Source organism: Felis catus, chromosome D1, assembly GCF_018350175.1.
Source record: "Felis catus isolate Fca126 chromosome D1, F.catus_Fca126_mat1.0, whole genome shotgun sequence".
NCBI lineage: Eukaryota > Metazoa > Chordata > Mammalia > Carnivora > Felidae > Felis > Felis catus.
In genome coordinates this window covers 21,660,027-21,686,563 of record NC_058377.1, presented here as the reverse complement: position 1 = coordinate 21,686,563, position 26,537 = coordinate 21,660,027, and the positions used below count along the sequence as shown (strand labels likewise).

General features: G+C 44.1%; 2 protein-coding genes across 7 annotated transcripts in view; one reads left to right on the top strand and one right to left on the bottom strand.

Moving 5' to 3' along the window:
• Positions 1-18,283, top strand: part of SIAE (sialic acid acetylesterase) — a 45,701-nt gene extending 27,418 nt beyond the window's left edge. For 3 of the 5 annotated variants that reach the window (XM_023239245.2, XM_019811481.3, XM_023239248.2), the window contains 3 exons: positions 7,741-7,895; positions 8,894-9,083; positions 10,436-11,252. In XM_023239245.2, coding sequence (XP_023095013.2) covers positions 7,741-7,895; positions 8,894-9,083; positions 10,436-10,687 — 597 coding nt within the window. In that variant the 3' untranslated portion in view covers positions 10,688-11,252. Of the gene's footprint in view, positions 1-7,740; positions 7,896-8,893; positions 9,084-10,435; positions 11,253-13,807; positions 13,879-18,189 lie in introns of those variants that run through there. The other 2 variants (XR_002145424.3, XR_002145425.3) reach the window with 2 other exon arrangements.
• Positions 14,820-26,163, bottom strand: TBRG1 (transforming growth factor beta regulator 1). 2 transcript variants are annotated; one of them, XM_003992525.5, is made up of 9 exons: positions 25,817-26,163; positions 24,054-24,124; positions 23,174-23,406; positions 22,456-22,592; positions 22,015-22,161; positions 16,706-16,803; positions 16,335-16,445; positions 15,832-15,974; positions 14,820-15,147 (listed from the first exon to the last, which is right to left on the bottom strand). In XM_003992525.5, the coding sequence occupies exons 1-9, from the start codon at positions 25,964-25,966 to the stop codon at positions 15,002-15,004; spliced, it is 1,236 nt and encodes a 411-aa protein (XP_003992574.1). In that variant the 5' UTR covers positions 25,967-26,163; the 3' UTR covers positions 14,820-15,001. The 2 variants fall into 2 exon arrangements, with proteins under 2 accessions (XP_003992574.1, XP_019667041.1); XM_019811482.3 differs by having other exon boundaries at positions 15,902-15,974.
• Positions 26,164-26,537: the final 374 nt, after the last annotated feature.

The window sequence follows — 26,537 nt, the reverse complement described above, 5'->3', positions numbered from 1 at the left end:
ACCATGAGATCATGACCTGAGTGGAAGTTGGACGCTTAACCAACTAAGCCACCTAGGCGCCCCAGTAATATTTCTTATTAAAAAATGAATACATACATGTTCATTAAAGATATTTAAAAGATAAGCAAAAAAAAAGCTAAAACATTTCCAATTGCACAATCCAGAATCTGTTCATGTATTTTCGCAGGAGGATCCATACCATAATACTGTACCATATCTTGCTGCTTCTCTCTCTCTCTCTTTTTAATGTTAATTTATTTTGAAAGAGATAAAAAGCAAGTAGGGGAGGGTCAGAGAGAGAGGGACAGAGAATCCCAAGCAGGCTGCATGCTATCAGCACAGAGTCCCATGCGGGGCTCAAACATATGAACTGTGAGATCATGACCTGAGCTGAAATCAAGAGTCGGGTGCTTAACCCACTGAGCCACCCAGGTGCCCCTTGCTTCTTCTCTTCATATGTATTGCAAACATTTTTTCATGCCAATAAATATATTTTTAAGTTTATTTATTTATTTGGAGAGAGAGGGAGAGAGAGAGAGAGGGAGAGCATGCAGGGAGGGGCAGAGAGAGAGGGAGAGAGAGAATCCCAAGCAGGCTCTGCTGTGTCGGCACGAAGCCCGATGTGGGGCTCAAACCCACAAACCATGAGATCACAACCTGATCCAAAACCAAGAGTTGGGTGCTCAACCGACTGAGCCACCCAGACGCCCCTCATGCCAATGAATATTAATCTTGAGCACAATTTATAATGTTTGCAGAATACTTTGAAATATGGTTGTATTGCAGTTTATTTAACTAGTTCTCAAGAAATGGACCCTTCGGTTGCTTTAAACACGTTGCTTTTGTAAGCAGTGGTGCGTTGATTGTCCTTCTAGCTAAATCACTGCATGCGTGGTTAATTCTTTCCATAAGATAAATTCCCAGAAATGAAATTGCTGCATTAAATTGAACATTAATTTGAACGTGTCCTCAGGTTTCTCTGTAGAAATTTATGAATTTGTGTTCAGTGTGTACTCTTAGCAGCTATGTGTGTACTTGGCCGTGCCCTCCCTAACTTGGTGCTGTCCTTTCCAGCCCCTGTAGTGAACCTTGGTCTCTCACTCCCAGCCCACTGTCCCTGCTCTTTGCCTGGAGCACCTTTCTCTCCTGCACTCTCCTGACCAACTTCGTCCTTTAGCTCTCAGCCTGGACATCAGTTAGGAAGCCTTCTGTGACTGTCCAGCATCTGGGGCGCACCACCTCCTTTCCCCCGATGGGTAATTTCTTAGCACCCTCTCCTTCCCCCATTTTCCTTGCATGTCAGTCGCACACGGCATCATGTTTTCCTGCGTCACACTTGTATCTCGGGACCTAACTGGTCAGCAGTTATTAAATATGGTCTAACACATAAATGAAAAAGTATATCAAGAGAAATCACACTTTTAATTAGTGGCAACTAGATACAAGGATTCTGCTCTCGTCCTCGCCTAAAAGGAATGAACGTATTTAACCAAGTTGATGATGGCTTTGCCTTACCTGTTCACATGACTCCTCCAAGACCTACACTCTTTAGCAGGGTGGTAAGCGGCGACTCTTCTGAAATACAGGAAATGAAACAAGTAAGGTGTTAGAAAAGCGGGGCCCAGCTCACAACATACTAATGGAACAGGCTTTCAGATTTGAATTGGACACGTGCTTCCAGATGTCTGCCTCTGCATGTCCCGCAGATACCTTCTGCTCACCGTCCTCACGTGTCTTCTACCTTGTCTTATTGCACCACGCCTTTTCTTGGATGAGGACTTTTATGGACCTCCTTTCCACTTTTACTGACTTTACAACCATTTTCTTTCTTCCTTCTTACCTTTGTTTTGACTTCGAAACCAGATTATTCTACTCATTATTGTCAAAATAGCCAGCCCTGTCAGCAGATCTGTATTTCTGGTGGTGGAAACTACATCTGGACTTCTGAGGTTCTTTTTCATCTTTGCCGTGTAGATGGTGATTTGAATGTGACTCCAGCCAATTCAGACCGTGTGTCGTATGCTGCTTATATGCCGTGAACTGTGTGAGGTGCTAGAGATACAGTGCGAATCAGAGAGACCTGGTCATTGCCCTTAGGCCTTACTGTTTGGCAGGAGTCCCTCAGACTCGGGGCTTTAACTGATCACCATCGACAAAAATATGTTGGTTACTTGTGGAAAACTGGGAGCACAAACATATACCTTTGAAGAGAAATACCACATATGGCAAAATAATGGTTCAGCGCATGGATCTGCAGCTGGTCTGCGTGGATTCACATCTCAGTCCTGACGCTCCTTCGGCTCTGTGATTTTGAGCCAGATATTAAATAGGGAGATTATTATTTTAAGTATTGAATGAGCTAACTCATGTAAAGCCTGGCACATGCCAGATAATGTTCATCAGTGAGAAAAGTCAGAAAATTGGGGGGGGGGGGGACAGTTGGTCTGCAAGAAAAGATGAATTGGCTTTGTAGAGGTGTTGAATTTGAAATGATGGTTGCAATAACTAAAGCACGGTTAGAGACGCAGGACTCAAGCTCAGCAGAATGCCCCGGGCCGGACACACGTATCTGAGAGTTGTTAGTAGTGAGGTGACCGGAAGCATGGGAGGGAAAGAAGACCAGGAGGCTAGGAAGTCCTGAGGAGATGCTTTTGTACAGCGGGTGTGGAGCAACGGGAGTGAAGTGCAAAGTACATACAGTATGCTATTGTAAAGTCTTCTGAATGGGGCCCCTTTTATATTCTTTGGCTATTATATGCCTTCATTAGCGGTGGTATTTCTACTAATCGCTGTGGGAGACTGAACGGCACCCTAGCGGATCTCAGAGTAGGGGAAACAAGAATTTCATTTGGGTCTGGAGTGTGCTGGTGCCTCCTTGTGGCCACTGTGTCATAGTGCAAGCGAGTCAAGTGCACCTGTCAAGTGCGAGTGTGTGGTGAAACTGGAGAATTGCTGCAGGAATTCTCCACAAACGGCCATTTGGAGACCACGTCCTTGGCTTGAGCGGCTGTGTAAGCATCTCTCGGTGTTGGGCCTCAGCCTCGTACTTACCCTAGACTCTTTCTGGTGGCTCTGCTGCTGTGATCCTCCTCATGGCACTGGCTGCCGAGCATGATTCCACTTTCGGTCTGTTGGGTGTTGTGTGGGAAGAAGCAGTGTTGCTCACTGGGTCTTCTCGTGAAATTCCATTGTGAAGCTTCAGCACCTTTTATCATTTCATATGTGAAAGCAGATTTGCCGAGAGATCAGAGAACTGGAAATGTCCCCTTAGTTCCAGATCACATCCCTTCTGCTGCTGTCGCAACCTCACCAGTGTTCTCCTGATGATTTTCTAGTCTTTCTGGAACAGGTCAAGAAGCAGAAAACTTCCTGTTTTCAAGCCTTCATTTGGCCACGTTTGTCCAGGATGATCTCAGGTATTTGCTGGCCATGGGAGTGAGAAGGCTGTGGGGAGCACTCTCTTCATCGTGTAGCTCCCCCGATGGGGACAGAAGATTTCAAACGGGGCCCAAAGACAGTGGTTGCTCGCCCAGGATGTTTGCCAGCTTGTGGTTTGACTTACTGTTAGATCATGGTTTGTAAAAGAGGGATAATAGGTTGATGCCTCTCATTGCCTGGACTGTGGCTAAGAATAAGTTGCAGTCTACATCAGAGAACATGGTGATATAAATATCAGAGAATTGAGGAAGGAAGAAAGAGTGGGACCACATGCGTCATAGTAGTATTGGAGAATTTTTCTGGGAGTCTCTGTCCTTTGCAGGAGTAGGAGTCTATCAGTTTTTAAAAATTAAATTTTTTTTCTTTGAGAGAGAGGGAGAGACAAAGGTAGAGGGAAGGAGGAAGGGAGGGAGGGAGGGAGGGAGGGAGAGAGAGAGAGAGAGAGAGAGAGAGAGAGAGAGAGAGAGAGAGAGAAATTGAATCCTAAGCACACTCTGTGCTCAATGCGGAGCCCAACACCAGACTCAATCCCACGACTCTGGCATCATGACCTGAGCCAAAATCGAGAATCATATGCTCAATGGACTGAGCCACCCAGGCATTCCAGGAGTCTATCAATTTCAAGTTTAGATGAAAGTGTTTACTCAGTATGTTGCAGAGTCAGACTACTGCTCCTGCACTAGTGTAAGGCGCCATCATCTCTTCCTTGAAACATTGCCTCCTTACTGGGCTTCCTGCTTCTACCTTTCCGCCCCCTTTAGGATATTCTCAACATTTCAGTTAAAGTGATCCTTTGAAATGCACGCCATATCAGAAGGCTCCAGTGGTTCCTCCATATGAGTGAAGTCAACAAATGATGTGTGATCTGCCCCTACTTTTCTTTGCCTTGCTCACTCCACTTCAGCTATGCCGGCTGCCTTACTGTCTTTAAGCACACTAGGCTTACTCTGCCCTAGAGTCTGCCATTTTCCTTTCCTTCTGCCTGGAAAGTTTTTTCACAAGTATATTAGTTTTCTATTGTAGCGTAAAAAATCACTGCGTGTTTAGCCGCTTAGAATAATGTTACATACATTTATTATCTTACGGTTTTATGGGTGAGGAGTCAAGGCATGCATGGCTTAGCTGAGTCCTCTGCTTGGGGCTGCAGTGAAGGTGTCGGACAGAGCTGGGGTCTCATCTGAGGCTTGGGTTTTCTTCCAAGCTCAGGTGGCTATTGGTAGAATTCATTTCCTTGAAGCTATAGAACTCATGGCAGCTGACTTCTTGAAGGCCAGAAGGAGTCTCTGACTTATGTGCCCCATTTTAAAGGCTTATCTGAGTTGGGCGCTCCACATACTCTTCTTTTGGTTTCTTTGAAGTCAGCTGATAGAGGACTTTACCTACATCTGCAGAATCCCAAGCAGATAATTAGGTGTTACAGATTCTGAAGGATGGATACTGTCTTTTCCCTGTATTCCATCCCGTATCCAAGGTGATTGCCTGCTTCTGTCAGTTTGTCTTTTAGGTTATCTTATTCCTGCCCATCCCATTCCTACTGCTATCCTAGGTCAGGCCTTTCTCTTATGTGTCTAGAATGTTCTAGTAGCTTCTGAACCAATCAGTCTCTCTGTTTTCAGGCTCTTCACAGGGTCATTTGCATGATCACTAGATTAATCCTTTGAAATAGTCCTTCTTTCATGCCAATAATTTCAGTGGCTCTCTAATTTCTTTTTTTTTTAAATGTTTATTTTTGACAGAGAGAGAGAGAGAGAGAGAGAGAGAGAGCGCGAGCGCATGAGTGGGGGAGGGGCAGAGAGAGAGGGAGACACGGAATCTGAAGCAGGCTCCAGGCTCCAAGCTGTCAGCACAGAGCCTGACATGGGACTTGAACTCACGGACCGCGAGATCATGACCTGAGCCGAAGTCGGACGCTCAACCGACTGAGCCACCCAGGCACCCCGGCTCTCTAATTTCTGAATTGAGGTGAAATTCATATAATGTAAAATTAACCATTTTAAAGTATTCAGTTCAGCAGCATTTAGTACATTCACAGTGTCCTCCAGCTGTCACCTCTACAGTGATTCCCTGTTGCTTATAGGTAAAGTATGAATTCTATCCAAACTCTTGCCTCACTATCTTTCCAACGTTGTCTTTCCTACATAAACCCTCAAGTTCAGCTCAGTTACTCTCTCTTGCTCTCAAAATTGCCCTTTTACTTCCTACCTTTTTACATTATAAGATTCTAACATGTCCTGTTTGTAGTGGTTGCTTATATTTTCTGGGCCCATCCATTTTTTCTTTTCTTTTCTTCTCTCTTTTCTTTTCTTTTCTTTTCTTTTCTTTTCTTTTCTTTTCTTTTCTTTTCTTTTCTTTTCTTTTCTTTTCTTTTCTTTTCTTTCTCTTTTCTCTTTCTTTTTCTCTTTTTCTTTGCTTTTTCTTTTTCTTTTTTTACATATTTTGAGGCCGTGTTTTCTTATAATAATAAACTTTGTTCTTATGCAGAGTACTTGCTGTCTTTGGCTCCAATATACCATTCAATCCATGCTATTTTATACTATTGTTTATTAACTTCTCTTTAAAGCATTTTTAAAAATGTTTATTTATTTTTAGAGAGACAGAGTGTGTGTGAGTAGGGGAGAGGCAGAGAGAGGGAGAGTGAGAGAATCCCAAGCAGACTCTGTGCTGTCAGCACAGAGCCCGATGCAGGGCTCCATCCCATGAACTGTGAGACCATGACCTGAGCCAAAATCAAGAGTCGATGCTCAACCGACTGAGCCACCCAGGCACCCCTTGTTTATTAACATTTCTTATGTCTAGGTCTGTTCCACCAACAAAGCTGTGAAGTACTTGTGCTGGTTAGCTACTGCTGTGTAACAGATCTCCTCAAAACTCCATGGCTTAAGATAACTATTATTATAGCTCACATGTGTGGATAGCTGGGGTTTGGTTGATCTTGGCTGAGCTCCACTGAACTCTTTCATATCTCTGTGGGTCGGTGGCAGGGATGGGGCCGAGTGGGGTGGGGGCTCTGCTTTCTCCTGGGCATGGTTGGCATGGGTCAGAAGAGGCAGCTCTGTTACACAGCTCTCCTCCTTCTCCAGAGAGCCATAGGCTAGCCTAGGCATGTCCTTGTCATGGTGACAGCAGAAATGTGAAGGAGCCAATGGGACCACTCAGGTCTCTTGGGCCCTAGGCTAAGAACTGACACACCATAACTTGTGTTTCAATCTGTTGACCAAAGCGAACCATATGACTGAGCTCAGAAAGTGGTAGGGAAATACACTTTGTTTTTTTTAAGTTTATTTATTTTGAGAGACAGAGCAAGCAGGGGAGGGGCAGAGAGAGAGGGAGAGAGAGAGAATCCCAAGCAGGCTCCCTACTGTCAGCATGGAGCCCGAAGTGGAGCTTAAACTCACGAACCGTGAACTCATGACCTGAGCTGAAATCGAGAGTCAGATGCTTCACCGACTGAGCCAGTCAGGTGCCCCTATACTCGTTTTCTTAGTGGGAGAAACCACAAAACCATATGGAAAGAGGCTGTGGATATAGGAAAATGTGAAGAATTGGGGTCTTTGATGCAATTTACCACATGTTCTCGGCAGATTCCTCTCTGCTTCCCTACAGCACTTGACCATGTTAAATACAGATGTATCAGTTACCTGTTGCTTTGTAACAAACTTCCCCCAAACTTAGTGGTTGTAAAACATCAGCCATTGTATTTGCTCATGATGCTCATGATTCCATGCGTCAGCCAGGCAGAGCTCAACTGGGATGGTTCATCTCTGCTCTAGGAGATGCCAGCCAGTCTTGCTCATGTGGCTTTAATTTGAACTGGAGCCTCTAGCATTCACATGACTGGCCTCTTGGCTGGGACTGCTGGGACAATAACCCCTTTCTCCTCTAAGGGTCTTCCTGTTTCCAGGGTCCCCTTCTCCATGTAATTTCTCCAGGGTAGCTGGACTCTTTTTACATGGCCATCTCCAAGTTCCAAGAGAATGAAACCAGAAGCCAAGGGCCATTGAGGCAATGACTCAGAAGCTGCACATCACTTCCCCTGCATCCTGTTGGTCAGAGAAAAGCACAGGCTTCTCCCAGATTCAGTAAGAGGAGAAATAGATGCCACCTCTTGATGAGAGCAGGGCACAGATACGCTGTGTGGGGTGAGGGGAATTGAGCCACAACAGTAAGACACTCAGTAAATATTTGTTGAATGGGTATTTGAACAGATTAATGAAGCAGAAGCAGAGTCTATATATGAAAAAAAGACTCTGGTGTAGGATTCTGATGCAGTAAAATTCTGATGCAACATTCTCTACTTTCCAGTTATCTTCATATTTGTCTGCAACCTCAGATGATAAATTTCCCCAGATCCGTTGGCATCAAACAGCAGACTTTGGCTATGTCCCCAACGTGAGGATGCCCAACACTTTCATGGCAGTAGCAATGGATCTCTGTGATAGGACGTCCCCTTATGGCAGGTATGGGTGCTTCTTGGGCTTTGCTTGAACAATAATCTATGTTCTTTGTCTGTGGCCTTCATTCTGATGTTCACTTGTGAGGGGCAGAGAGTGGGTGTTATGAGGATTGGACCTTTGGAGCCTTATCAATCATTTACACTGGGGATGTGCTGCAGTAACTCAACATCTCAGCGCCCTGATGAGACAACATTTTACTTCCTGTTCACAATACATGTCCAAAGAAGGTCAACAGAGAGGCTTTGCTCGTTATAGTCATTCACAGATCTAGAGTGATGGAGGTTCCAAGTTGATCTGGGCTCCCGGTCACCTTAAAGTCTCACACTGGCAATGAAAGTAACGCATGTTACTTCTACTCACATTGCATTGGCTCAGAGCAGGTAATATGGCCATGCCTGGCTTCAGCAAGAGCAGGCACGGAATTCTTCCATCAACTCAGAGGAGGAATAAAGGGATATCTGTGAACGGCTCCAATGACTACCACACGCTAGCTGGGGGATACAAGGGGATTTGAAATATGAAATGGGGCCCACACAGTGTCTGGTTTATAGTGAGAACTTAAATGAATATTTATTTTTGGACCAATGAATATTTATTGATTGTCCTATCTGAACCTGGAGGGTTTTATTCATTGAGCATGTGAACACCTGATTCAGATGAAACGCAGGACTGCCAGTGGTTGGAGTAAGTTTAAGTTAGCTCTCCTAGGTTAGTTCCAGTGCCTTTCCTCCGTCCCTCGGGGACCTGTATTCCTTCCTTCCAAGTCATCTGCTATTTCAAGGTTTCTAACGCATAGGATGCCCAGAGCCCCATTATGGCTACCGTTCACCCTGTCTCTTAAGCTGACGAGCCCTTGACCTGTTAGATTCAGTCAACTTTGTTCTTACCTTCCTAAAGGGTGCTTTGTATAATCCTTCCCCACCCCTTCCCACCCCCCCGTTTTTAAATGTGGTTATTGTTCAGTGAAAACCCAAAGTTCTCTGCCTGTTCTTTATCCGTAGCATCCACCCTCGAGATAAACAGACTGTGGCCTACAGGCTGCACCTGGGGGCCCGGGCTGTGGCCTATGGTGAGAAACTGATCTTTCAAGGACCACTGCCTGAGAAGATGGAACTCCTGGCTGACAGGGGGCTGCTAAACCTCACATATTCACAGCAAATCCAGGTGAAGAAGCAGGACAAAATATTTGAGGTGAGAATAGCCAGAATTTAATAGGGGTTCATCCTGGGTTGGGAGTCAGGATTTCTCCACACTGAGGCCCATCATCTCTTTAATTGTAACATTTCTGTGAAGGGGATCTTGGTTTTTGGCGGGGCTGAGTTTATCTCAGAGGGGTAACTAAGTAGCTATTAATTCTTTAACTTAGGGGCAATTTTGATAGGACAATCAAGGGAAGGAAAATGAATCTACATTAAAATATTCCTTTTGTTTTTTCGCTCCCAGAGCATCCATCTTTGCTCTGGCAAGGGCCTGCAGCTTTATTTGTAGGTTACCTTTGGAAGATTCCTTATTCCAGAGTGTTTCCCTCATCTTGGATGTCTTTTTATGTCACACTATTGCAAATTCTGATAGTCTTTTGAGTTTAGTGTTTCCTTTGAGAGGCTTAGCTTGGGAATTTGTAGCTCATTGTAAATTAATGTAATGAAACTACTTTCTTCTAGCACGTAGCGAGGATCATTCCACTGTGGAACTAGGGCTAATAATTAAAGAGCTTATGTAGTCTTTCTTCCCTAGTTGGGGGGTGGGGGTGAGGCATTCCTATTGGAACATGCAAATGAGCTTCTTTGGGAACCAGGAGGCCATTAGGCTGGTTGGAGGGGGTTGCTGTATGAAAAGAGGGCACTGGAGGGAATGAACGAATATTAAAGACAGACTTTAATTACACGGGTTTATCCTTGCTCCTCCTCTAGAGTCCTAACCACAACATTCACAGGCCTCAGGGCAGCTCTTGCCCCACTGAGCTTCTTTGGACACTGGGTTTTAGGTAGTTCTGGCTCCCCGGACGTCTGTGTTCTGACTTCAGTTCTCCCATGGCAGAACGGCCTGTCACCTGGACCCAGAATCATAGTGGGGAGCAGGACAGAATTTAACCTGGGGTACTGAAAACTTCATGTCCCCTTCCTTGGATTGCTTTCTGGTTTGAGAAAGGCTCTCTGTCCAAGGTTCCTTTGTGCCCCTTGTTCATCCCCCCGGCCCCTTCGGGAGTGCTGGAGTTGTAGCAGCAGCTGGACTGCCCCGCTCCCTCACTTCCTGCCTGCTATGCTGTCTGGCCGGAAGGCTCACAGCAAGGAGGTTCAGGGGAGCCCTCTCTAAATGCTCTATGTGATTATGTTTCCTTGTCTCCCTCAGTAATTTAATATTTGTTTAAAAATTGATTTATTTTGTCACAGGAACATTCATTATCACACCAACCTGGGTTTGGGTTTGTTCTGGTTATTGTAGGAAATGGATCCTGGGCCAAGAGTGGCTCCTTCTGTCCCTTGTGGTCTCTTGGAGTATCCTAACTGACCTAACCATTCCTATTTTTCTGATTCTCTTACTAGATCTCATGTTGCAGTGACCGTCAGTGCAAGTGGCTCCCAGCTCCCATGGGCACTTTCTCAGCCCAGACCCTGGCCCTGAACGTCAGTTCCTGTCGCGGCACTCCTGCTGCTGTTCGCTATGCCTGGACCACGTGGCCTTGTGAATATAAGCGGTGCCCCCTGTACCACCCCAGCAGCACCCTGCCGGCTCCTCCCTTCATTGCTTTCATGATAGACCAGATCCCTGGAGATCTCAGCAAGCTTGCTAAATGATTTAGCGGCATTGCGATCATTACCTTGGACATAAGTGTGCGTCCTTTCGATGTGGGCATTTAGCTGTTGAAGTGATGACAGCTATAGCTTTTAAAGGCAACTAATAGAAAAGCCGCATTGGACAGCTCCCAGCTAGCACATGGCTGTGTCCGTGTTCTGAATAGGCGATGAGCAGTGCTGGCAGGCTAATGAGATGCTTGCCTCTTGTCCCCCAGTCAGCCTAGGTGTCTTGCCGGACTAATTCCCAACTACAAATGGAACTTCAGTGTCCTTCACTTCCCTGTGGAGAGTGCAGTGTCTAACACTTTTGTCTACTTATATCCAGAACTGTGGAAACTCGTGGCTGGAAAGGATTTGAAGGCCATGTGGGCCAGCTCCTATTTATGTCTTCTTTACAAAATCTGGTAAGTGGTTACTGAATCTCTGTATAAAGTTTCTAAACTTCCCAACAGTTTTTTCTTATGTGGAGATGAACTCTTTCTAGGCCTGTTTGTGTTCTGTCTTAAGCCAAAGCCAGTTCTGTTCCTTTCAGTCTAATAACAATAACGTGAATGTTTGAAACCAACAGGAACTGTGTGCGTGCATCTGGGGAGGTGCGAAGGGGCTGCTTTAAGGAATGAGGAGAAAGGGTGAGGTGGCGGCGGCCCAGGAAGGCACTCAGGCAGTCAGTGACGGGTGGGGGAAACACGGGCTCAGGAAAACATGGCAGTAGAGGTCACGGACAGGCAAACAGGTTAAATACAAATCTCAAGCTTTCTAAGGTAAGAGGTTTACCTCTAAAAAGGATAACCCAGATGGAAGAAAAAAGAGGCTGAAAATAAAGCTACACAATAAGCATTTAGAAAAATAATCCAGATGGGACAAATGTGAAAGTGGGCTTCTGTGACTGTTAAGAATCCTAATGCAAAAAGAAAAAAACCAAAAAACATAACACTACTGCTTATTGGTTTAAAAACAGCTAATGGCACTTGGTAATTGTGTCCTCTATTAGAATTTGGAAATAAAAGTACAATCATTAGTGACGTGTAAACATTTATAGCCCACCAAAACTGGGTTAGGAACAGTAAATGTGCTTTGAAGCATGAGGAAGGAGGAAGATTTATTTGAGTAGCTTCCACTCCCTTAATGGGAAAAATAAGAACTAAAGTAATAAGCACCTGACCCCAAGGGGTCCTGGTGTAGCGCTGAACAGCAGGAATAGCTGTCAGTGTCAGGATTTATTTTAGTAAGAAAACAAAACAACTATGCAGTATACAAAGAAATTTGGCTCCTCTGAGGACTTCCTAGTGTACAATTAACTCCTAACACCCATACTTTGACCTCATATGCCTCTGGCCTAAGGGGAACGAGGGACCTGGGAACAGACTCCTGAGAAATAAATCTCCGGGTGCACCCCTCCCCTGTGCCAACACACATTCACTCATGGGCTGTCCTAACTTGTAGGCAGCTGGACATGGTCAGGAACCCCATACCCAGGCTCCTTTCCTAGTGCACACAGTGGGAGATAATAGGTTTAGGTAGTGGATATACTAATGAAAAGTCATGTGAAACTTTAAAATTTTTTTTAATGTTCATTTATTTTTGAGAGACAGAGACAGCGCGAGCAGGGGAGAGGCAGAGAGATGGGGAGACACAGAATCTGAAGCAGGCTCCAGGCTCTGAGCTGTCAGCACAGAGCCTGATGTGGGGCTCGAACTCACGAACTGTGAGATCATGACCTTGTGGGGCTCGAACTCACGAACTGCGAGATCATAACCTGAGCTGAAGTCGGACACCAGACCGACTAAGCCACCCAGGCACCCTGTGAAACTTTATTTTTAATGGCTGAATGCTTTTAAACATTCTGTGGAAATTCGGTTAATTTCCCAAGTGAAAATAATTTTTTAGTATTTGTAAAATGAAATCTATAACTATTGTAGATTTGGACACAAACAAAAAGAATAAACAAGTAAAAATCACCCCAAAATCCACCATTTGGCAAAAAACATTTAATATTTTGGTAAACATTCAGTTGATTTGCTTGGGTTATATTTTATACACTACATGTCATACTGTTTTGTAATCTGTTTTTGGCTTATTCTAGTAAAATAACTTTCCTATGTAAATTGAATATAGTGTTTTAGTTTGTGGGAGCCCCATACTTTATTTATTTTCCATTAGTGGACACAGATTTTTTTTCCCAATTTTTCCGTTAAAACGAATACAGTGATGAATGTTACATGCAAACATCATACTGTGCTTTCTTCCTTAGGATCCTTAATGTGAAATAACAATTTTAAGGATTAAACATGTTTAAAAGTTTGATACCTGCAGCTTAACTCTCCTGAAGGGTCCAACAGTTTACATTCGCACCAAGGCACAGTGCCATTTACGCTCTCCCACTGACACTGGATAGGGTCAGATTTCACTCTCTTAACCAATAGATGAAAAGACGTTTTAAGTAGACTGGGGTGGAGGGAGGCTCGTTTTTTTTTTTTAAAGAATTTTTTTTTTAACGTTTATTTATTTTTGAGACAGAGAGAGACAGCATGAACGGGGGAGGGGCAGAGAGAAAGGAAGACACAGAATCGGAAGCAGGCTCCAGGCTCTGAGCCATCAGCCCAGAGCCCAACATGGGGCTCGAACTCACGGACCGTGAGATCGTGACCTGAGCTGAAGTGGGGCGCTCAACCGACTGAGCCACCCAGGTGCCCCGAGGCTCAAGTTTTTAAAAAGGATGATCTGTAGTAAAACATTTTACCTTTATTCCATGTACTCCCTTCATGTGTGTACATGTGATTTTTATATACATATATATATTCTACAGTTGAAACCCAAATTTCAATTTTTGACATGTGATGCATTCTATTGTTATAATTGTTTTATTTAATTTTAACAGGTGTAGGTCTTACCTCCCTAAGTTTAGGAACAACTGATGGGTTGAGATCTGTACTTTGAAAATTACTCTTCTAGGAAAGCTACAAAGTAAATACTCTTACTAAAGCAAGCAGCGCAATAACTTAAAAAAATCTTAAATAATCTTTCTTAAAATGAGGTTCTCTTGTATGTGTTTTACTCAGAATGTAATACAATGGAAAGATATTTGCTCTATGGTAAAAGCAGCATATATCATTTCTGTAGGAGTGCACTATGTCCAGCCAACGTGTGCAGTGAAGAAAGAAAGACATTAAAGCATGAACAGCTTTGAGTAATCCCCCTTTTACCCCAGGTTTGGTGTTATCCTAATTTTATTTTTTTGTACTGTAAAAGCTGCACAAACTTACAGAGACCAGAGTTAAGAGCCACACAATTACTAGCAGTTAACTTTCGTTTCTGATACTTCTGCTGCCCATCTGTTCCTAGGAAACAAACCCCTTCGTGTTGTCCCTGGTCAGCAGCTACGAACTGCAGCACAGTGACAACTGACACTCCTTCCTCGTTCTCCTCCTTCTGGGGTCCTTCTGTTGCTTCCTTCCAGCTGTCCCGGTCCCTGGTTGGACGGACAGCACGGCCTCCCATGCGGTACTGCTGGGGTCCAGATGGGGTGACGCGGTAAACCTGTACCTTAGTGCCACGGGCAGGGTCCAACACATTCGGTTGCACAAAATACGGAGTCAAGTTATTACAGAGCTAGTGAAGTGACTGGGTGAGCCTGTGAGGGAGGGTGGGAGCGCCCCTGCCCTCCCGGCATGTTGTATCTGTGCCATCATGTGGATTCAACGTATTCAGCTACAAGCACATTCTCGGGTAAGGAACGGCAAAGAGCCGGTAGGAAGGATTACAGAGGACCTTTTTTTTCCCTTGAAGGATATGAAGTGTGAAGAAAAAGATGAACGGCGTGCCTTGGGCCAGCCTCTCTGGCTTGGGGAGAAGCAGACTGGACTGTGATCGTCCAGACATGGAAATGAAGCAGCTGCTGGGGTAGCAGGGGCTGGGCCTTCATTCCTGGAGCTAGGATCAGAATCCAGGTGGAAGGCTGGGACTCCTCCCACCTCTCCCTCCTGAGTCTGCATTCTGTTCTTATTCCGGCTTATAGAACACTTAGGTTTGCTCTACCACTTCGGGTAGAGCTAAGCAAAAAAAAAAAAAAAAAAAAAAAAAAAGAAAGAAAGAAAGAAAAAAAAAATCCTGATCACAATGAGATGAAAATAAGCAGATTTGTAAAGAGAAATTTATTGCTAAAAATAAAGCAGCTGCAATTTTTCCAAGGGAACACTGTCACCACAGGAACCTCTGTAACAAAATGTGTATCTCCTTCGTTCCTGAACTGCTGCCTTCTTCCATATTCTAAGTTTTACTTTAAGTTAAATGATGTGGCATCTGACCCCTTCCTGATTAATCTGAAGACTGAGTTGGGCTACACGGGGACAGAGACTTCAGGTGCTGTAGGTGAGTGTCTACCAGGGGTTCATGCGTCAGGAACATGGGTTGATAAGAAGACACGAAGGCCGTGGGCTGAAGCTCTGGAAGGTCCAAGGATCCTGGAGAAGAAAATTCCTTCAGTTCCATTGCTGCCTGGGAGTCTCAAGGGACTGATCCCACACGTGAATGTCCTTTCAGTACCTAACACTCTTGCCCCTGTCAGCCTAATTTTGCCCTTGCTTGGTAAGATAGGACAGAAATTGACTTTTACGACAAAGAAAACTGTGGCCAAAATAGATTAAGTGTTTTGTCTAGGGTTATATAGTATACAGACAAAAAGTGAGGATTTTAATTCTATGATTTCTAGTCCAGAGCTCTGCCTATGTGACCCAACGCCAGATCCCCTGAGAGCTCCACCCATCTGTGGGAGGGAACCCACCCAAAACAGGCAGGACCAAGGCCATCATCTGCTCCCCTTCACTTCACATGAAATTCTTGTCCTGAGCAGTCAACTTTCCCCTGCAGTTCCGCTTAGGTCTGTTTTAGGTGGGAAAACGAGAAAGCCTGGTTTCCCTGTGGGCCCTGCCTCACTGTGACGGCAGCCGCTCCCTGTCACCCCTGCAAGTGCTGCTGGAGAGCCCCGCAGGGCGGCCCATCCTCATACTTGGGAGTCTCCGTGGTCCCGGCAGCGTAAGTTTCTATCACTTACTGCCCAGCTCTCTGGAGTACTCCGCTACCCATGAGGAGCAGACAGCAGTCTAAAAATAGTCAATTTTCAAACCGGGAAGGGAAAACTAAGCTACCTTGCAGAATGGGATCAGTACGATCTTCATCAAAGGCCTGTCTCTGAAAGGCTTCAAAGCTTATACTTGCATCATCCTCTGGCGGTCCCTGGGGCGGCTGCCCATCTCCAGGTTTCCATATATCAAACTTCACCCACTGGTAACTGCAGGATCAAAGGGCATCGTTATCAAGAGCTGTCTGTTAGCCACAATAACCCATTCTTACTTCCAAAGAGATCAGATATGTTTTTTCTGTAATCTTTCCCATATGTATCTAAGAATCACATTAATGAAAACACTAAAAGAAGATAGGCACATTTAGTGACACGTTATCCTGCAGGATTTCCCAACCCTTTTGCTGTCATGGTACACACAGAAAATGGTAATTCTAGTGCAGTGGGGTACTGCCTTCTGCCCCTTGTCCAGAGGGCTAGGAGGACCAATACTGAGGCACACAAAGGAGCAAGCCTGCTTTGAAGACAGAAGCAGAACACAGCGTAACAACGAGCAAAGCAGTAACTTACTTGATACATTTTCGAGCTCCTGGACAACTCTGGATCAGGTTGTGAATAGTTGGGTGAGAAAACCCAAAAAAGTCAGCTCCAGATGGAAGCAGGTTGGGCATTAGTTTCCCCCTAAATAGGAGAGGGAGGATGGTAGTTTCAAAGTTTAGAGGGAGATGAGAATGGCTTTAGGAATGGAACGTGGGTATGAATGCAGAGAACAAACTTTCTTGACTTGGATACTCTGGAGAAATCCATTGGATTTCTGGTAAAAAATCTAAACGATGCAGGATACCTTTCTATAAAATTAGGGATCTCCATACATTAAAAGCAAGGAAAATCTCATTGTACCACAAGTGACCTATTTAGACGGTCTTCAAGCTTCAACTTACATAGTAATACTTATGGTCTTGAGCAGTTCTGCATGACAGGCATCTGCAGAAGAGGTGACAATGGCATTCTGGGGGTCATCTTCAGGAACAATTTCAAACTGAGAAAGATAAAGGAGCAATGAGATCAACTTTGAAAGAGGGAATAGTAGAGAGAAAGCCACACTACTTCTATAACTATTTCTTCACTCTAGCACTTGAAGCTGATGTATATGATATTAGAAGGTGGGTCCAATTTCCTAGAGTGCCGTTACAAATTGAAACAAATCCAAGAAAACACAGAGAGTCCTTTAACTGTTTCAGTTCTAAACACCTTGTGACTGCTCTCCACAAGTCCACACTTAATTTGTTACACACCTTTCCTATCCACTTACTTACATCTATAAGTACAAATACAAATGGTACTTTAAAAATACATGAACAATAGGGGGTGCCTGGGTGGCTCAGTCGGTTAAGCGTCCAACTTTAGCTCAGGTTATGATCTCATGGTCCGTGGGTTTGAGCCCCGCATCAGGCCCTGTGCTGACAGCTCAGAACCTGGTGCCTGCTTAAGATTCTGTGTCTCCCTCTCTCTCTGCCCCTTCCCTGCTCATGCTTTCTCTCTCTCAAAAATGAATAAAAAATTTTTAGCAAAATTAAAAGAAAAAATAACATGAACAATATACAAATTATGGAAAGAGCTTAAACGTTCATCAACTGATGAATGGATAAAGATGTGGTTTATATATAAAATGGAATACTACTTGACAATGAGAAACAATGCAATCCTGCCATTTGTAGCAATGTGGATGGAACTGGAAAGTATTATGCTGAGTGAAATAAGCCAGTCAGAGAAAGACAGATACCATGTTTTCACTCATATGTAGATCTTGAGAAAACTAACAGAAGACCATAGAGGAAGGGAAGGGGGGAAAATAGTTACAAACAGAGAGGGAGGGAGGCAAACCATAAGAGACTCTTAAGTACAGAGAACGAACTGAGGGTTGATGTGGGGGCGGGGGGGGGGGGGAAGAGGGGAAAATGGGTGATGGGCAATGAGGAGGGCACTTGTTGGGATGAGCACTGGGTGTTGTATGTAAGCAATGAACCACGGGAATCTACCCCCAAAACCAAGAACACACTTTACACACTGTATGTTAGTCATTTTGATAGTAAATTATATTTAAAAAATAAATAAACAAAAATACATGAGATCAAATAAGATAATTTAATCTTATATTTACTTTGTAATATCTAGGAGGAATAAGGCCATTCTGACTCCAGGCCCCATTTTTTAAATTGTAAAATATCTTGACTATATACATAAAAAATAACCCTCAACTCGAAAGTCTACTAATACTGAAGAATTTTTGCCAAGAAAGTATTTTTGTAATAAATACTATCTAGCCAACTTAATTCCTTGACCAGTTTTCTCTAAGTTCAATGAATTTTTGCATAGAAAATACTTAGCCAATTAAATTCCCTGACTAGTGTTCTTTTCATTAAAGTTCAGTTAAACAGTATCCATTTTTCCAAAGAAGACCTAAGATGGCCAACAGACGCAAGAAAAGATGCTCAACATCACTCATCATCAGGGAAATACAAATCAAAACTACAGTGAGCTATCACCTCACATCTGTAAGAATGGCCAAATTTAACAACACAGGAAACAACAGGTGTTGGTGAGGATGTGGAGAAAGGGAAACCTTAACACTGCTGGTGGGAATGCACACTGATGCAGCCACTCTGGAAAACGGTATGGAGGTTCCTCAAAAAATTAAAAATAGAACTACCCTACAACCCAGCAACTGCACTACGAGGTATTTATCCAAAGGATACAAAAATACTGATTTGAAGAGGCACATGCACCCCGATGCTTCTGGGAAGAGACAAATGTCGTCCATTGGCTGATGAATGGATAAAGAAGATGTGGTAGATACACACCGTGGAATACTACTCAGCCATCGAAAGAATGAAATCTTGCCATTTGCAACACGGAGCTACAGTGTATTTTGCTAAGTGAAGTAAGTCCATCAGAGAAAGACAAATACCATATGATTTCACTAATGTGTGGAATTTAAGAAACAAAACAGATGAACATAGGGGAAAGAAAAAGAGAGGCAAACCATAAAACAGACTCTTAATTCTAAAAAATTGAGGGTTGCTAGAGGGAACATGGGTGGGAGATGGGTTAAATGCAGGATGGGTATTTAGGAGGGCACTTGTGATGAGCACCGGGTGTTATATGCATGTGATGGAATCACTAAATTCTACTCCTGAAACCAATAGTACACTGTGTGTTAGCTAACTAGAATTTAAATAAAAACTTAAAAACCAAAACAGTATCCCGTTTTTCAATGTACCTTAATAAAATTATCCCAAACAGGATTTACTTATTTTCTGTATACTTTCAAAGAATAATGTGATTAATCATTTTTTAGAATCCAAAATATACTTTACTGAGTATGGCTTCTCCTGCTGTTAGTTTTCTTCTGAAGTTATTACTTCAATTTTACTGTATCAAATTTTAGAGCTCTTTTATTTTTGTCAATAATAATTATCTTGTAGTTTTAGTCAGTGGTTTTGTTACTTCAACTAATGACATATGTTGCAAATTTAAGATACTGAGGATTTATATTTATTTCTCAGCTAATTTATGGAAAAAACTGTGAGCAATTATCTTCAAATATTCCAGGACTGCTCTCTTTTTGGTACTGGTCATGTCAATTCCAATCTTTTTTTTTTTTTTTTTTTTAATTTAGTTTGAAAGAGAGTAGACAGTGAGTGGGGGAGGGGCAGACAGAGAGGGAGACAGAGAATCCCAAGCAGGCTCACTGTCAGCACAGAGCCTGATCTCACAAACCATGAGATCATGACTTGAGCTGAAATCGAGTCAGTCCCATGCTTAACTGACTGAGTTCCCCAGACACCCCAAATTCCAATCTTTTATACTGTGTGCACACTATTCTATTTTGCACAAAGAGCAATTAAAAGGCCAAAATCTCATATTTTGGTCTCGCAGAGCTTTCCCTGTTAGTATGTGTAACTGTACTTCATTCTTCTAACTGCTACATAATATGACATAAGGTGGATAAATCTTAATTTTTAACCATTCTCCTCCTGATGGGCATTTCAACGATTTCTAATTTCTTGCCATTACAAACAATACCATAATGTAGATTGTTACATGTAACTCTTTTGTTCACATTTGCACATCTCTCTAGGAAATACTTCAACACCTAGCAGTATCCTGGGTCAAGGATACACATACCAAACTTGTTGATATTGCCAAGTTGCCTTCCAAAAGACTGCAAGTTTTCACTCAAGCTAATGCTTACTTGTTTTCCTACACTCTGGCCAACACTCAATATTATCAATGTCTCTGCTGTTTGCCTATGAGCAAAATCGTTTTATCTCCATTTCTCTAATTGCTAATGAGGTCCGTTCTTACCAACGATCTGCACAGTTTCAACTGATACCTGTTGTATTTGATTGCTTTTTGTATTTGACCAGAGGAACACTTTATCTGGATATTAATCCACTGCTACATAGTTTGTTCCTTTTTTTTTTGCTTGAGTTTTAACTTGGATTATGTATCTTTTGTTGTTCATTAAGTCTTTAACAGTCCAATCTATTCTCCTTCATAGTGTCCACATTTCATGCCTCACTCAAGAAAAGCTTTCACCTCACTCTAAGATTATAAAAATATTCTTCCATATTTTAAGATATAGTATGAAACATTCTATAAAGCTAAAGAAATTAAAGTTCATATTAGCATTTATAGACAAAGAGATGAAAAAGAATTGTCTACATACTTTTAGTATATACTAGAGATAACACTTGATGTTAGTTGGAAAAAAATTAAGGCTCACAATATACCTGAAAATAATGTCCAGAAGGATTAATCAGCTAAAAAACAAAGCAAAGCAAAACACCTAAAACCCACACAAACTCTTCTTTTCACAAATATTTTAGCAATTTGTCTTCAAGGAAATTAAGAACCAGTTTGTCAATATCCATGACAATTCAATTAGAATTTTTATTAGATTTGTACTGAATTTATAAATTTGTCATAAATAAATATGGTATACTACTACCATAGGAGTCTGTTACAGTACTTTATTTTTACTTTATTATTACTTTTTTAATTTTTTTTGGGGAGAGAGACAGAGCATGAGCAGAGGAGGGGCAGAGAGAGAGGGAAGCACAGAATCTGAAGCAGGCTCCAGGCTCTGAGCTGTCAGCACAGAGCCCGACATGGGGCTCGAACCCACGAACCCTCAGACTGTGATCTGAGCCAAAGTCAGATGCTGAACTGACTGAGCTGCTCAGGCGCCCCCTGTTACAGTACTTTCTAAACAGAACTCCTGCATGGCCAGGTCATCTGAACACTCAGATGCATCTAACAGCACTCTAACCAGGAGAGGAGCGATGCAGTATTATCCACATGTGGCAGCAGGCTCTCAGCTTCTGCTTAGAGGTTCCCTTCCCTGTGTCTACTTCCTTCCACCCAACTTTCTAGTGATCTGTAACATCAGACAGAGAAGTCTGGAACTTTGAAACTGGTTTATTTTTTTCCCAATGACCAGAGGTGACGGGTGGGGAAAATGAACTCCCTTGCATCACAGCAGCGAGAAGGATGAACAAAAGTATTTGATAAGACTAAGGTTCGGGGCGCCTGGGTGGCTCAGTTGGTTGAGCGTCCAACTTCGGCTCAGGTCCTGACCTCATGGTTAATGAGTTCAAGGCCTGCGTTGGGCTCTGTGCTGACAACTCAGAGCCTGAAGCCTGTTTCGGATTCTGTGTCTCCCTCTTTCTCTGCCCCTCCCCGCTCACACTCTGTCTCTCTGTCTCAGAAATAAATAAACGTTAAAAAAAATTGTTTTAAAAAGACTAAGGTTCACATCTCCCAGGTCCTTAAGAGTGTATGCGACCAGAAGCCAATATGCAGTTTCTTGGCTACCTCCATTGTTGTCCTACTTGAAATGGCAGAATATCAAATTAATCTTTCTTGTATATAGGCCTGCACTTCACAAATAAGCATGCTTGCTCAGCCTCCCACAGTCACCATAGCAACAGTACAAGGAGCAGGGTTCAAAGGGAAGGGCCTCAGTATGAGAGTCGGACAGATAGACTCAAATCCCAGCTCAAGCACTTATTAACAAAGGTTTCACTTGGGGCCAATCGCGTTTCTGCATCTTGGCATTACCCAAATGGTTATTATACAGCATGTACTGGGAGTGTCAGAACGGGTGATATCTAGTAAGTGGCTGTCACAGAGAAGGGTCTCAAAAAACAAAACAAAACCCAGTAGCTGTTAATCGAGTGGGTACCTGGGGTTGCATGCCACCATCCTTGATCTGACAGGTATACAGACACTTCTGGTCTGGGCACTTCATGCTGGCATATATCCGAGTACTGCAGTAGCCAACAGGGTAGATGGCACTCTCATCATGGAAGCCAGGTCGGTCGGTGATGATCTATAAAAAAGATTCCCCCACTCTGCGACTGACGTCACTAGAGAATTCAGAAGTCCAGTGTACCGTGGTAGCCTTTAAAACCACTTTGGGGCCGCAAAGAGTGACTCGAATCACAGAGAGAAAGTGTGTCAGCTGCACAGCAGACAAAACTGACCTGGTTTCCTAGGGACTGGAGATTTTCTGGGGTTGGTCTGGATCAGCAAGGGGCTGCTGCTGATGGGAACAGGGAGGGAAGGCTCAACCCCATTCCCATATTTCTGATTCTCCTCTCTATATATCGCTGGTCTCACTCACCTCCCCCAGGCTATATACTGTTAGACCCCCCAGTCCGATGGGGAACACAGGCCGTCCTGAGGGATCCAGGGCAATGGGCTGAACCAGCTTGCGAGCACCTCCCTCCATTTTCTTTTTCTTGGATGTTTTCTTCAGAACTGAAACGCAAATCTGGGGTCACCCACTTTAAGCCCCTCCCAATGCTGAGGGGAAGGGAAAAATTTACACGTGAATGCTAAGAACAATACGCCAATCCTGGTTCTGTGCACTCGCTGAATGGGCACATGGGACTTTTTCCCCAAAGCCCGGAGTATCTTTTTAACCCACCCACCTGGCAATGGCTAATTTTAGTATCAATGCTGAGGACCTAAAAGGCTTGCAGTTTTTAAGGCCTCTTCATTTATCAGATCAGAAATTTCCCACGCCATCCGTGTGCTCAAAAGGCCACCTAGCCCATTTCCCTGCCTCTAGGAAACACTGAACTGAAGGCAACCCAGAGAGTTGGGGGTGTGGGAGAAGGGGGAGGCCTTAGCCTGCTCCCTTCCATTTAACCAGGTCTGACTAGAATTCCTCCACCCAATGTGGCTCTAATACACTTTCTTTCCAAGGGCTATTAGGGCAGCTAAGGGACCAAATGAGGGTTTAAGTATATCTGTGGCTGTGTGTGTCTACCAGTTAGTACCAGGTCTTTGTCATTAGTCGTGTAGCCACCGGGACAACTATCGTCTCCCCAAGGTACCTTCCAGTTTGTTGTTCTCTTTGCCTTTTTCTTTTTTCTCCTTCTTGGATTTCTTCCCAAACGGTTCCTCAGCCCCAGCGCTGGGCCCAGAGATGGGCCCAGCTCCCTGTATGGCTCCCACAGAGCCGGCCACGCCGTAAGTTAGGGGCACACTGGAGCTGTGGGAAGGCGCTGCAGCCTGTACCTCGCTTTCAGTTAGAGCCTGAAGCTGGAGGAGCTTCTTTAGCAAATACCTGAGGTTGGGAAGGAAAGGGAGCAGAGGTATGAACTTCTATTTTATCTCAATTCAGTATTTTACTTAAGTAGTGGAAAAGCCAGAATTATATAAAGATTATTACACTCATAAAAATAAGGTTCTTCTTGGACCCAGGGAATAAGAGGCTCCAGAGGACACTTCCTCAAGAAGCCAAAGATAAGGACTGTAGTTTATCTCTCTTGCATCTGGAGGGTTCCTCTACCTTGATGTTGAAAGGTATTATGCTTCTGAAGGGAACGTACCACGATCTCCTTAGGTATGAATTATACATACCCACTGTGCTTTGCACAGAATATAGTACATACTGAATAAATATCTGTGGAATGAGAGGTAGTTTCTTTTATCCCTTGTCTTTTGTAACTGGGCAGTTATAAGAAGATAGCTTATGAGATGTGGCAAGAGGGCCGTGTCAGAAAGGTGAAGAGAGGTGCTGTCTCGTCACCACGGTCCAACACGACTTGGGTAAATGGGAACCAAAACCGGAGGTTGTGAGTTTCTCTGTATTGATCAGAGCCAATGGGCTGTGTAATACATAAAAATTCCACTGGAGAAAAATCCCCAGAGCAGTAACACCATATCAATCACTGAAAATGGGATTCTGAACACAACACGAAGGCAGCTCACCGTCTTTCTTCTTTTGCTTTAAGAAATTTTTCCTCAAGACGAGCAATTTCATCACAAATAGCAGCATTTTCCTTTAAGAAAAAATTTTTGGATATAATCACATATAGAGAATAAAAGATCAAAGTATTACACTGGGAAGAGAAGCTATGTTTCAAACCAAGAAGTCTGTGTTGCTGGGTGAGAGGAACAAGTTAATCTACCCTGCAGACCAACTATTAAGAAAACCTATAGGTAAAGGTAGAGTCAAATTCCATTATGGGCAAGGTCATTACATAATTTATTGAAACTGGGGCACCTAAGAGTGAAAAAGGGGTGCTATTAATTATTATTCCAGAATAGTATGGTAGACTAGGATTGCCCTAGGCAAACCAAGATGTATGATCACCCTAGTTAGGGTAGACTTTGGCAGAGAAAAGGGCATCCTGCTGAAATCCATATAGGCTTCAATTTAAACCTTACAAATATGAGAAATGTCCATTCCCAAGTGCCTTGACTCTTGGGGAGATAACAAAACCAAGCTTTGCTAACCCCAAAACACCCATGCAATATGAACCCTAAAAGGACAACTGGACAAAATAAAATCAACTCTGGTATGCAAAATTCTTAAAACTTCATAATCTACTTATGTGTATTCAAGTATCATCTGACTCTCTGACTCAAGCTATTTCCCAAGCATCAGTTGTAAAGGAAATATTCTCATCTGGACATTCCTCAAGTGAGAGCTCAAAATCTGAATGTTCAAAGCGATATCCCTTTTCTTCAGAAAGCCTATTTCAAGTACTTGAATGGAATCAACATCTTAAGAACATAGACTTTAGGGATATCCGACATGTAGAGCATAAAAGAAAATGGGCGGTCAATTAAGTATCAAGTCCTCTTAATTCTACTTTTTTCATGTCTCTCCAGTGCACACAGCCAGTGCTAAATAAATGCTTTGGGAATGAATGTTCTATTTTCCAAACCTTTCCTTATGCTTCTAAAAAAGCGGAGATATGTGCAAACTTGTGGTAGAAAGAAGAGTTTAAGGTGGTGATTCAGACACGGAGGCACACGTGAAAAGTGAGGACTCCATTCCCTGTTTCCCAGCACTGAGGCAAGCTCGAGCAAGCCAGAATGCCAGAACACAAAGTTGTGGCTGGCAGGTCAGTTCACTTATTCAATGAATTCAGTGCCTCTACAATAAAAGAACAGCAGAAATATTTGAGAGACTAGAGAGGTTAGAAGGGGGCGGGGGTGGGGGGAATTATTGAAAGTTGTGTGAGCCTGTTTAGGGCAGAGATCTGTTATGCGGATTTGGGGTGCTTGGGAAATAAGGCTGTGTAGTCGAAGTACTGAAGACACTAGGACCAGGAATCAGGGCTGGGACACAGCGCCCTTGCACAAGTCATCTCTTGGGGTTTCGGTGATGCCATTTTTAAAAACAGTGCCTCACTCTAGGGTTCTCTTGAGAATCAAACGCCTTTCCAAGAGTTTCGTGGTAAGAACGATGACTGAAACCGACTGGCACATCTTCCAGATGTCAAGCACTTTACTTTCCTCAATTAAATCTTCACGACTCTGAAAGGCAGTTAGCTCTCTTCAGGAAACAGAAGAGTACAGAAATTAGCTAAGGTGCCCAAGGCCACAAGGCTAACGAGAAGTAACGTGTACTGCAAAAGCTAACACTACTGATTCGGCCACTCTGGGAGGGGAACGGTGTGGGGAAAGATTTCGCGAATTAGGAGTGTCGAGGCGGAGAAGGGCCGAGCGACACTCTGACTCACAAACACGGTGGCTTTGGCCGCTTTGCGCAGCCGCAGGTACTTGAGCCGGTACTTCTCGTTCTGGCTCTTCTTCGGGAGCTTTTTCATCCTGGCCTTGCTGGACTGCAGCGGGGCCCGCGGCGAGGAGGCCGGGCCGCCCAGCAGGCTCATCGTCCGGCCCCGCTACGGGGCCTCCAGGGCGCGGCCGGCATCGGCTCCCAGGCCGAGGAGCGCCGGCTTCGTCTCGTCTGGGTTGCCGGAAGCCGGCTTCTTAGGAATCTACCCCTCCAGAACTTTCCCAAGGCGAAAGGCCGGGCCAGAAGTCCGGCAACCGACCTCGGCCACCGGGCCTCCCAGCACTTCCGCGTCTGCCTCGGAAGTAAGCCCCGCCCGGAAGTTACGTAACGGCGCCGGCCGCGAGTAACTTCCGGGGCTCTGAGGCTGGGGTGGTCTGGGATGTGCGGATCTGCGGTCGGGAGCAGAGAGGGGCGGGTGCAGGCGACCGAAGAGCCGACTCGGTGTCTCGCTGCTGTGTCCTTAGCTGAGGAGTATTACTGTGGAGCTAACGGCCAAAAGCCCCGAAATCTTGCCGGCGCGAATCTCCCACACGCTCCCCCAGCCCACCGCGTTTCAGCTCCGGTTTTCCACACTCCCTAACGGGTCTTCCCGAAATGTGGGACGCACTTGAAAGCCTGTGTTGGGACTGCGGCTTTCCAGTATACAGCTCGCATAAAGGTTTCCC

Coding starts and splice junctions, on each gene's coding strand:
- TBRG1 (XM_003992525.5), bottom strand. CDS start 25,966: ATGAGCCTGCTGGGCGGCCCGGCCTCCTCGCCGCGGGCCCCGCTGCAG. Junction 23,407..24,053: donor AAAGCAAAAGAAGAAAGACG/GTGAGCTGCCTT, acceptor TCCCAACCTCAG/GTATTTGCTAAAGAAGCTCC. Junction 22,593..23,173: donor AGAGAACAACAAACTGGAAG/GTACCTTGGGGA, acceptor TTTGCGTTTCAG/TTCTGAAGAAAACATCCAAG.